At 51.4% G+C, this 11728-nt stretch overlaps 4 protein-coding genes across 4 annotated transcripts; 2 read left to right on the top strand and 2 right to left on the bottom strand.

The window, feature by feature from the left end:
- Window positions 1–124: 124 nt before the first annotated feature.
- INS49_011353 (uncharacterized protein) lies at window positions 125–1977 on the bottom strand (the record flags this gene model as incomplete). The annotated part of the gene is made up of 3 exons (XM_043172071.1): window positions 125–1308; window positions 1386–1841; window positions 1923–1977. The coding sequence occupies 3 exons, from the start codon at window positions 1975–1977 to the stop codon at window positions 125–127; spliced, it is 1695 nt and encodes a 564-aa protein (XP_043023816.1).
- Window positions 1978–4452: 2475 nt separating this feature from the next.
- INS49_011352 (uncharacterized protein) lies at window positions 4453–5103 on the top strand (the record flags this gene model as incomplete). Its single annotated transcript, XM_043172070.1, has 1 exon — window positions 4453–5103. One exon carries the CDS (start codon window positions 4453–4455, stop codon window positions 5101–5103), a length of 651 nt encoding a protein of 216 aa, XP_043023815.1.
- A 248-nt stretch (window positions 5104–5351) lies between these two features.
- Window positions 5352–7371, bottom strand: INS49_011351 (uncharacterized protein; the record flags this gene model as incomplete). The annotated part of the gene is made up of 6 exons (XM_043172069.1): window positions 5352–5438; window positions 5535–6172; window positions 6236–6826; window positions 6895–7103; window positions 7196–7262; window positions 7347–7371. 6 exons carry the CDS (start codon window positions 7369–7371, stop codon window positions 5352–5354), a joined length of 1617 nt encoding a protein of 538 aa, XP_043023814.1.
- Window positions 7372–8760: 1389 nt separating this feature from the next.
- INS49_011350 (uncharacterized protein) lies at window positions 8761–9910 on the top strand (the record flags this gene model as incomplete). Its single annotated transcript, XM_043172068.1, has 3 exons — window positions 8761–8890; window positions 8959–9350; window positions 9479–9910. The coding sequence occupies 3 exons, from the start codon at window positions 8761–8763 to the stop codon at window positions 9908–9910; spliced, it is 954 nt and encodes a 317-aa protein (XP_043023813.1).
- Between the last annotated feature and the right edge of the window lie 1818 nt (window positions 9911–11728).

Below are 11728 nucleotides of genomic sequence, written 5' to 3'. Positions count from 1 at the left end.
TGTCCATCCCCAGCCCGAAACGCCGAGTCTCCAAAAGAAAATCCTTTTCGTAGACGCACCGTTGCCCAATTGACGTAGAGATATATAGACAAGGGGAGCCAATTTAAACAGCAACACGTAAAATCTAGTAAACGCTCCCCTTGATTGAGCGATCCTCCCTCTCAGCTGTGTCAATTTCGGCGTCGGATATTTCATCCGCGTCATCCTCGTCACCATTTCCCTTTTCTCTCTCGTCGTCCGCATGTTCGTTCTCATTGTTGTGCTCGCCCAGCTGGTGATGATGCTCCTCGCAGCATCCTGAGCTGCTGCTCACAGGCGAGTCGCCTAGCCTGTTGGCCATTGTCCCACGTCCCATGCCCGACTGGTCCCGCTTGCCACTGCCGGGCGCGCTGTCCCCGTCGGCATTAAGGCTCATCTCGGCGACGCGTGACGTGACAACCTTCAGCCCTAGGCTGCTCTGTTTGCGCTGCCTGGCCCGGTCGTCCTCTGACGAGTCCACGTCGCTGCTTTGACCGCTGTGCGTGCCACCAAAGTCTCGTCCTCTCGCGGACAGAAGCGGTAAGATAGCCAGGGGCGTCTTGCCGTTGGCCGGCGGGCTCTTCATGTCCTGGGCGCGGAGGCGGTCGTCCACGGAGATGAAGCTCGGCGTCCCGTCTGGGCTAGAGACGGTCTCCTCGCGGGCCTTGGCCACGTCTATTTGCGGAGTGCGGTTACGCTCGCCCTCAACGTCGGAAGAGGATGAGTCGTCTTCGGACTGGAAGCGCCTTGCTGCTGGGCGTCGGGTGCCGAGATTGGAAGATGGCGTGGATGTACCGTTGGTGGTTGGGGGTGTGGCAAAGCCGAGAGCAGCCAGGGAAGAACTGGCACTGACAGTTGTCGTCACCGGCGACGGGGCGGCGGAGAGGTTAGGATGTACAGAGGTTCCATCACGATGCACCAGCTCAGCGAGGGCGGAGCGCAGCCGGAATGACTTGTCGTGAGAGCAGCCGTTGGGACAGCCGCCCCATCTCCGAGGCGGTTTCACCGGCGAGTCTGCGGACAGGGCCTTGTCGAGCTTGGACGTGTCCTTGCTGCCTGGGGTGCCAGTGTCGGACTTCTCCTTCTCCTTCTCCTTTCCTTTCTTCAGCGCCCTTTCTTTGCGCAGCTCGGACCATGTCCGTAGGTTGTTCTCCAGCACGTACTTGCCACTATCCTGCTTGTTCATGATGAGGAGTTCGCAGTGGTTGATATTTCGCAGATCTTCAAAGTACTCGACGCTGAAGTGGTACCATTTCATCAGGAAGACGCGTGACATCAAACCATGAGTAACTGTTAAGTTTTTTTGGTCAGTCTCGTTCTCAAGGTACCAGTGCTGGCTGCATATGTGAGTAGGAAGGTGGACATACCTAGAACACACACGCTGGCAAAGTCGTCCTCGCCAAACTGCCTCCAGAGACTCTCGTTGAAGCCGCTGATACGGTCATAGGCATCCGCCGCGCTCTCGCCGTTTGGTATCCTGTAGAAGAAGTGCCCATAGTCGGCGCGCTCCTGCCACATCCTCTCCATCTCGGCGGAGCATGGCTGGAAGTTTCCAAAGTCCTGCTCGCGAAGCCGAGGCTCTTCGTAGACCTTGATGTTGTTCCGCTTGAATGGCGAGGGCTCGGCCTCGTCCGAGGTCAGCGTCGCCAGGATCCCCTCGGTGGTCTCCCTTGTGCGGCGATAGGGTGAGGTGAAGAAGTGCAGCGTGTCGTCGGCGCGGAGCATCTTGCGCAGGCGCCTGCCTGCATCGTAGGCTTGTTGCCAGCCATCTTGGGTCAACTTGACGCGGTGGTCAGGAATCGTCTGGTGGATTTCGCGGTTCTCTGCAGGGGGCGCAAGGCTACGTCAGCGACCTGTGGTTGTGGGCCAGGGCAGGTAATTAGGGGTCCAGATCTCCGACTTACTATTCCCTTCGGACTGGGCATGCCTGATAAGGATGATGAGCCGAGGCTTCGCCATGGTCAGCTTGCTTGCCTAGCCTGGAAAGAGCGGCCAAGTAGTGTACAGGCGAGGCGAGGCAAGACAAGACAAGACAAGGCAGATATATATGTACGGGGCGAGGATATAGGGCAAAGAAAAATTGCAGACTGGTAGCAAATAAATGGCTGGGTGTCAGGTGGAGCGCAGGAGAGAGGTGTATATTGGCCAGGGGCAAGAGGCGACGATCTGTGCAGCTATTTTGAGACAAAGGAAGTGAGTGCGATGGCAAGGCAGGCGAGGTAGGCAAGGCCAAGAGAGTGTGGGGGAAGGAGCGTTGTGGACAAAGGGTTGGCTGGCAAATATCATATGTGTGCACAGTGCAGAGACAGGCGGATGGATGGTTGGGCTAGCGGGTGAGAGGAGCAGTAGGTTCAACGGTTGGTTTGTGTGGAATGTGTACCCCTTTGCGCTGCGGACGGACAGGAGCCATCCGGTCGAGTCTATACAAGCCCAAGGTCGGTTCTGTTTGGGCAGAGAAAAGTGTTGGGACGGACGAGACGTGATGGTGGCAGGTGCTGTCTGTGGGGGACGAAGTCTATTGATGGGATGACAGAGACGACTGAGCTGGTCCGTTGAACGGGTGGATGGCGTGGTCTGGGACGGGATCGTCCTGCTGCTAGCGGTGGTGATGGCCTGAGGGCGAGAGACAAGAGACGGTCGAGACAGAGACAGAGACAGAGACAGAGACAGAGACAGATACAAGAGACAATGCTGCAGCAGCAGTGGCCGACACGAGGAGGAGGAAGTGTTGCAGATGCGGAGTGTGGAGTGCAGAGTGCAGAATGCAAGTTGGTGCGCTGCTGAGGGACCAGAAGAGGCGAATAATGTGCGACAGGGCAGCACAGATTAGCAAGCATCAGCGGAGCAGCCTGTACCACTCCGGTACCTAGGTACTGTAGTCTACAGCATGGTTCATTCTGGCCTGGTGCGACTCTGGGTTGCTTGTCATGCGGGAGTGGGTAGCGCAGGCCGGGGGGCAGAGGTAAGGGGGTGCTTGCCCGTTTGCCGCCGTCCGGAGTTGCCCCTGGCCAGGTTTCGATTTCCAACTTTATTGTTGGCGACGGACTAGTCTGCGAAAGACTACGTATAGTTATTAGTCACTTCACACTCTGGGCATTGGAGATTGGAGAGATGGCGCAGTGCATACATACATAGATACTTATCTACATCGTAAGGTCGTGCGGACTGCCCCGTCGACGGTCGAGGCCAAGACGCACGAGGAAAAGGATACTGACCGTCCGTGGCCAGCCCGCCCGACCGTTCGTTCGTTCGGTCGTTGGTCCCTGATCGTGTCATGGGCCCGATGGTCCCTGCCGTGATCGCCGAAGTCCGGAGCAGCGGATCGCATCATTTCGGGCGGCATCATACTTAATAACCTCGCTAACATAAGGCTGAAGGCTGAAAGGAGCCGGCAAATCGGTTAGGCTATCGATCCACCCACCCCTCGCCCCCCCACCCCCGCCACCCCCCCCCTCACCCTCTTCTTTGTTTCAATCCCCGTTTCGTTTTCAGGCTGGGCAGTCGAGTCTGGCCCCCATGTCCATGCCCATGTCCATGTCAACGTCAGCTGTCGGCGAGGGATGTCATATTTCTGCGCTTGAGCAGTCCCTGCCAGTCAAGTGACGGCCACATGCAGACAGGAAGAGAGAGGGAGAAGGGAACGAGAGAGGAGGAGCAACAAGGTACACGGGCGGCAGATGCGGTAGATGCGGGGGCCAGAGTGCGCGGCTATCTCTCGCCCTCGCCCTCATAAGCGCCAACACACGCACGCACGCACGCACGCACGCATGCATGCATGTGCAGATCCAGACCGATGTGGCAGTTTGTGGGCAGACAAATGAACTCACGGCATATGGCTGGTTCATCCGCCGTTGGGCCAGCATGACACCAGGACAGATAATGTACGTACAGCAGTCTACAAACATATAGCTTATCTACTGACCTGCCCGTACCTATGTGCCTCAACCCAAATATCTGAATGTGACGTTGGGTTTAGATGCATCACATGCACCCGTAGACTGACCAAGTCCCAGGTTGTGCGTTTTCATCTCGAGGCGCTGGTAAATTGCTGGGTGGGTACACAGGTACTTGTTATCGCCAGCTCTACCACCCCGTATCAGCGGGCGGTAAGCTTCCCAGGCGCGGGCCGGGGCGCTCGCTCAATTTCCGCCGCAGCGGCTCCCAGATTCTCACTACGGCCCATCCAACGTTGGTAGTCTATCTGCTTTCGTTGTCACCTGTTCACACGTCGAGCTAGCCTACCACGACAAGATACATCGCACTCGCCGCAAACCAGCGCATCGCAGCGCATCGCATTGCATTGCATCGCAAGCCAGCTCTGCATGGACCAACCCCCCACAGACCAAGGCTGCTGACCACACCCACACCCACATCCACATCGACAACCACCACCACCAACAACAACACCCACCCCCCCTTCCCACACCCGCAACCATGTCAGGCACAGGCCCGGATTCGATGCCCACCTCCGCGGACCCCCGCTCCAAGCGGCCCGTCAAGAAGCGCGCCCTCAGCCCGGCCTCGGCCCAGGCCAGCCAGCTGGAAGCGCTCTTCGCCAGGCCCGACCAGGAGATCCGCGTGCCCCCCTCGGGGCCCCAGGACCCGGCCCGCCGCCTGCCCCTGCCGCCCGAGATCGTCACCAACGTCCAGGGGTCCTCGGCCGGCGCCGGGTCCGGCGAGTTCCACGTCTACAAGGCCGCCCGCAGGCGCGAGTACGAGCGGCTGCGCGTCATGGACGACGAGGTGCGCCGCGAGGCCGAGGCCCGCGAGTTCGCCGAGAAGAAGACCGAGGCCGAGCGCAGGGACGACGAGAAGACGCGCCGGAACCGTGAGAAGAGGGACAAGATGAAGGCCAGGAAGGAGAGGGCCAAGGCCGCCGCCCACAAGAACGGCTCTGCTGCTGCTGGCGGCGGTGGTGGCCTCAAGCCAAGGCAGGACGGCGCAAACAAGCAGGGCCAGGACCAGGACCAGGACGGGGACGGCAAGCCGGAGAACGGCACCAGCAACGCGGATTCTAATGCCGCCGACTCCACCGCGGCTGCCGCATCGAGCGCTCCTGGTCTGGTCATACACGACGACGATTGAGCGGCAGCGCCGAAAGAAACGGTCGTAGCAATCACGCATTATGCAGGCAGCAGCACATCACAGTTCACAGTCCATACAGGAGAGACAGGCATTCGAGCCGCCCGGAGTGCTTGCGATTATGTCTTTTCCCCTACCTGGACCAACGTCTATGGGGGTTTAATACACAGGGTATGATTTTGCCGATACATCAATCTCCACCTCACTATAATGCGCACCAGGTCTAATCTCACATTTCCTCCTCAGCAAGCTCAGTCATCGCCCCCGCCGGTACCGACACCTTGTGGCGCCTTCTTGGCAGAGCAGATGTCGTCGACACGCAGCAGGAGGCAGGCAGCCTGTGAATAAAACATGTCAGCTTGGCCAAGGATTTTGGTGAGGGTGGGAGGAAGGGATAGCGGGTAGCTCTTCTCAGGTCGCCATGCAATACATACCTCAATCGCCGTCTTGAGACTCTGCAGCTTGATAGCCTGTGGCTCCCACACACCGTACTCCTTCATGTCGGCCAGCGCGCCGGTGTCGCCGTTGATGCCCCACGAGCTCTTGCCCTCGGCATGCTTGGCCCGGAGATCCGTCAGCACGCGCACGGGGCTTGCGCCCGCGTTCTGGACCAGGGTCCGGGGGATGACCTCCAGCGCATCGGCCACGGCCTTGTACGGCCACTGTTGCACGCCCTCGATGCTCTTCGCCTTCTGGCTCAGCCTGACAGAGACGGCCATCTCGGTCGCACCACCACCCGGTGACAGGCGAGGGTGGAACATTACGTTGCGCGCCACGCCCATGGCGTCCTGGAGGTTTCGCTCAACCTCGTTGAGAACGTCCTTGGACGGTCCGCGGAGAAGGACGGTGCAGGCCTTGGGGTCCTTGCACTTGGTGAGGAAGGAGAAGTACTCGTCGCCAATCTTCTCGATCTCAAAGAGGCCACACTTGGTGCCGACATCAGACTCTTGCAGGTCTTCCACGCGGTTGACAATGGTGGCGCCCGTAGCACGTGCGATTCTGTTGTTGTCCGTCTTTCGCACGCGACGCAGTGCAGTGATGTTTGCCTTCACAAAGTAGTGCTGTGCCAGGTCTGGCAACATATTGTCAGTAATTACCCATACGTTAGAACTCGTCGGAGTGTATCGGCACTCACCTGATACTCCCTTCTCGGTGATAACGAGATCGGGCTTGACAGCCAGAATGGCGTCGCACATGGCCTTGACCTGCTCCTCTTCGATCCGCAGTACGTGCTCCCAGTCCTCCTCCTTGGAGATCTCGATCTGTGTCTGCGACTCGCCCTTCTTGTACTCCAAGGGGCAATCGAGCAGGACGATTCTTGGGTTCTCGATCTTCCTCCGCATCTTTGGGTGTGTGATGTCCTTGTTGAGCATAACACCGTCCAGAACCTTGCTGTCCTCGATCTCTCCGCCGGGCACCTTTTCCACACGGGCATATCTCTTGGTGTCAACCTCCGTCTTGCCGGTACCAACCTCCCACGACACTGTCCGCACGGCCTGCAGGGCAAGGCCGCACATGAGCTCTGACCACCTCGAGACGAACTTGGTGCCGATGGATGAGGAGATGAGGCCGTACATGGCCTTGTCGTCGTTGATATCAATCGGTAGGGAGATCTCTTCGATGATCTGGAGGGCGTCGGACAGGGCGCGCTTGAAGGCGGAGATGATGACGACCGGGTGGATGTTCCGCTCGAGTTGGGGCATTGCCTGTGCCAGTATTTCACCAGCTTTGCAGGGGGTCAGCGTCGTCCCTAATGCCCTTCTGTACCTATGAAATGGAGTAGCTCGAGCTCACCGAGAATGATGACAGTCGTAGTTCCATCCCCAACCTCCTCGTCCTGGGTCCGGCTGAGCTCGATCATGCTCTTGGCTGCTGGGTGCGACACCTCGATCTCTCGCAGGATGGCATGACCGTCATTTGTGAGCACGATACCTCCCATAGGATCCAGGAGCATCTTCAGCATGGCCTTGGGGCCGAGACATGATCGAATAATGTCGGCGACGCTGCACAGGAGGCGGTCAACAAGCTGTGTCTCTGACGCTTTGTCCATAAGGGAAGAAAGGGGCAAGATGGGATGGGATATGATGCTGCTCACGTCTTAGCGGCATGGATGTTGGACAGCTGGGCCTGCCTTCCGGTCTGCCTCTCACCGGTGCCGGTGTCTGCAAAAGCGCCATGGCATCAGTCTCTGTCCGCTGTCTCGATCTGTGTAGCTCCTTGTGAGCCTCGTGGCGGGGCCAACGTACTCATAACCACGACTGGAGCCTGCATCTTGGCTGTTCTCTGGGGGTGATCGGCCGGAATTCAGGTGTGCGACGCGGGGCCGGGGTTGTCGAGTGTCGCAAGAGTTCGAGATGCCGAATCTAAAGTAAAGACCGACTTTGGCACTGCCTGTTTACTTCCAGGCTCTGGACCCCTCGAAAAAAGCTCCTTTGAGTAGCTAGCCGATAGGCGATAGCTGGCAATGGGTTAGGTAAGCAGGGTGTGTGGGTGCACTGTCCCCTGTTGGCGTCCCTCATCGCGGTAGTAGGTGAGCTGGACTGAGACGCGACCACAGCGCGTTTGATTCTCGGCCTCACCAATGTCGTGTCATGCTAAGCAAAGCATATTGCACTCCATATCATGAGGCTGGCACTCACACCTCTACGCGTACGGCACACATTGATCACAAATTACCTATCCGTCTATTGAATCAAGGGCGGTTCCCTGCCCCAGGCTCTTGACCGACGACTCCGGCTTGCCCAACGAAAAGAATCATGAGCCAAGGAGAAGCTCCGCAGTTTCCAAGGACAACTAGCTCTGGCACCTGCAATTATTTCTGGCTACTGCGACGACTTATATATCCACTATGACATCAGACTAACCTGACTGCATAGGGAGTTTTGCCTGTGTCAGCGATGTTCAAAGTGGCGCTGGCCTCGAACGCTTGCTCAACTTGTCTCTTGACTGTGGCACGAGAAGTCTCGCATACTTTCGCAAGGCCGCATGTCAAAGTTGCGCTCCGTAGATGCCCTCTCCTTCCCTTCTTAGGGGCCTCATAGGCATGACAGCCACAGATCAAGTCTGTGGACACGGTAAGTGACTGACCAGGCTTCTCTGGTCAGGCCAGACAACTGGTCCTGAAAGAGTGTGACCGCCCTTGGACATAGATCTGAATCTTCGAGGGGCACCACTCTTATCTCTCTATTCGTCAAGTGCAAGGAAAGAGCATTGCAAAGATAGCGTGGACTTGATAGACGGGGGCAAGGGCATCTTGTCTTCGACCTTGCACCTTCCCCTCACCTCGCACCCGGAGAATCTGAGCACGAATCTCAATTGATCTACTTCCTGACAAACTTGTCGACCGGTCCCGACACATTGTACTCGCCGTGACTCCAAGGCAGGATTCTTGTTGTCGAGCCGTCCACAGCAAAGCCTACATGCCCGCGGTCGCCGGCCCGGAATCCCAGAACCGGACCGGCGAATGGTATGTTCTTGGCGCGGGTCACAGCCGGGCAAAAGGTCTTCGCTGATAGCGGCACCGCCGCTTAACCGTCTTCTTATACGACTCCTTCCACATCGAATTCCACCATCCCAGAAGAACGGTTGATTCAACAGAATAATATCACCATCCGTCTTCTCCCTAGCCATTTGATCGTTTTTGGACAATTCCTGGACAAAATGGCACCGGCAGCAGTATCGGAACCCGCCCCTACGGCGACCCTCGCCGTCACCAAATCGCAGCCTGCCGAGAAGGTTGAGAAAGAAGTGACCCCGCTTGAAGCCATATCACACGGAGATGTCTTGCCCAGTAGGTGAAAACCCTGCGACTCGCGTCAACAACAGCTTCACAGTGTGAAAGTGACTAACATCAAATAGACATTCCTACCTTCCCAAGCTACACAGCAGAGCGGAGACACATCCTTGTTCATATGGCCGCTGTCTTCAGAAATTGGTCTCGGATGGGCTATGCCGAGGGACAGTCAGGCCACATCTCCGTCCGCGACCCTGAGTTTCCCCAGATCATGTGGATGAATCCTCTCTCCCGCCACTATGGCACTCTGACGGCAGGCGACATGATCCCGCTGGAGATCGACACAGGACGCATCGTTGGGGGAAACCCGAATCCCGCTACCGGCAAGATCACTTGCAACAAAGCCGGCTATTACATCCACAGTGCCGTGCACAAGCGACGTCCTGATATACACGCCATATGCCATGCACACACACACGCCGGGCGAGCATGGTCCGTCTTTGCTAAGCCCCTTGAGGTAAGCAGCTTCCGAATACATTTTTAACCTTCTCAAGAACAAACATGTCCCGTAGATGGCCTGGTCCTCCCCATATACGGATGAAATCTCTTCCTGGGTGCTTTCATAGCTGACTCCTGATGCTGCAGATGATCACTCAGGACGTTTGCAGTCTATACAACTGCCATGCCGTCTACTCAGATTACGGCGGCATCGTCTTCGCCTCAGACGAGGGCGAGCGAATCGCAGACGCGCTGGGGCAGCACAACAAGGGTGCAATCCTCATGAATCACGGCTTGTTAAGCGTGGGATACACAGTCGACGAGGCCGGCTTCATCTTCGGGCTGATGGAGCGCAGCTGCGCCATCCAGCTACAGGTTGAGGCTGCGTGTGCCAACGGCCTGAAGAAGAGATACATCAGCGACGAGGAGGCCGCCTACAACTGCAAGATGGCGAGTGAGAACCATGCTATGTATCGGGAGATGCAGCCTGACGTGGAGCTGGAGTTGGAGGCTGCGGGCGGTGAGGAGGTGCTGGCGAGGGGTTTTGACAGCCTGAACGCGAGCATTTCGTTGTCATAGTTATGATTCCGGGATACCACACCGCGTCAAGCCTATACCATATACTCTCAGGCGAACTAGAATGTAGAGCCACATTTACCTCCTGATCGTTCAAAACGGGGACTGCATTGCCATCCCTATGGTGTGGAAGGCTACAAGTGCCGTGAGGGTTTGAAAGCATGATTATAAAAGCATTTATCTCCTAAGAGTAATGTAAAGGGAGGAAATAAAAGAAATTTAGCTATTTAAGCACTTTAAAAAGTAGTTATAAACCAGGGTTAAGGATATATATATATAACATACCCCTTAATTAAAAAGTAATTTTTAACTTATTAATTACCTTACTTTTTTAAATAACTTATTTATATATAAAAATATTAATTATAATTTATTAAATAATTAATTATTTAATTTTTTTTATAATATATATAATTTATTAAATAATTAATTATTTAATTTTTTTTATAATATATATATTTTATTATTTAAACTTTAATTATTAATAATCTTATAATATAACTTATAATTAATAATTAAATCTTATTTTTAAACTTTTAATTAATTTTATAATTAAAAATATTTATTTTTATTAATTTAATACATTTTCTTAATTATATTAAAAATAATTAAAAATAATAAAAATATTAATAATTTTATTAAAATATTATTAAATAATACTTTATTATAAGCTTATTTAAGGTAGTTTATTATAAGGTGTTTAAATAAGGTTTATATTTAAAGTATAAAGGAAAAGGTTTATTTTTTATTTATACTTATATTAAAGCTTATTTTTATAAGGTTAAAGCTTATTAATTAATTATAATAAATAAAGCTTAAATTATAATATATCTTTCTTTTTTAAATTCTTATAATAAGCTTAAAAAATAGCTATATAATAAAAATAAAAAATATTATAATTTAATTATAAATTAAACATTACCCTTTATTTAATTATTTAATTATATTTTAACACCTTTTAAATATATTAAAGGCTTAACTTATTTTCCATATTTAATGCACTTTTAACCCTTATAATTTAATATATTAATTAAAGCAAGTTAATAAAAAATAATTATTTAAACATAAGTTAATAATTAAATTAATAATATTCTTATAATCCTTTAATTTAAGCCTTTTATATAAGCTTTTTTACTTAAAACTTTAAAATTATAAATTTATTATATAATTTATAATTAATTAACGCTTAATTATAAATAATTTACTTTATTAATAAGGAATTCCTAAATTTTAAGCATTTTATAGCACGAAACCAGCTAATACGCAGCTAGCCCACTCCAAGCCTAAGTCGGCACTAAGCCGGCAACACTCCAAGCCCCACCCCATAAAAAAATAATTACACCCCCTTAAACAAACTCCTCCCCCTTGCTAGCCTTAATTAATAAAAGCTGCACCCTTATTTTCTTATAATAATTAAGGTAATTATACTTATAATAATTAAGCTAATTATATATAAAATACTTAACTTTATTTATTAAAATTATTATAATATTAATATTTATTGCTTTATTATTTTAAAATTAAGTATTATTTTTCCTTATTATAATATTAAAAATGCCCTTATATTATTATAAAATAAAGTAAAAAGCCTTAAATATTTTTAATTATTTTTTATAATTAAGTTAAGCTTTTATTATAAAAGTTAAGTTATAAATTATTAATAATATCTTATATTTATTTAATTAACTTTAAACTTTTATTATATAAGTTAATTAATTAAATTAAATAAAATATTTTATTATTTTCTTTTTATAATATTATTATAATATAATTAAATTAAGCTTAATATACCTTTATTTAAAAGAGTTTTTAAGCATAAAA

The sequence above is a fragment of the Diaporthe citri genome (assembly GCF_014595645.1).
Source record: "Diaporthe citri strain NFHF-8-4 chromosome Unknown scaffold_5, whole genome shotgun sequence".
Taxonomy (NCBI): Eukaryota; Fungi; Ascomycota; class Sordariomycetes; order Diaporthales; family Diaporthaceae; genus Diaporthe; species Diaporthe citri.
This window is presented reverse-complemented; position numbering and strand designations above follow the sequence as displayed.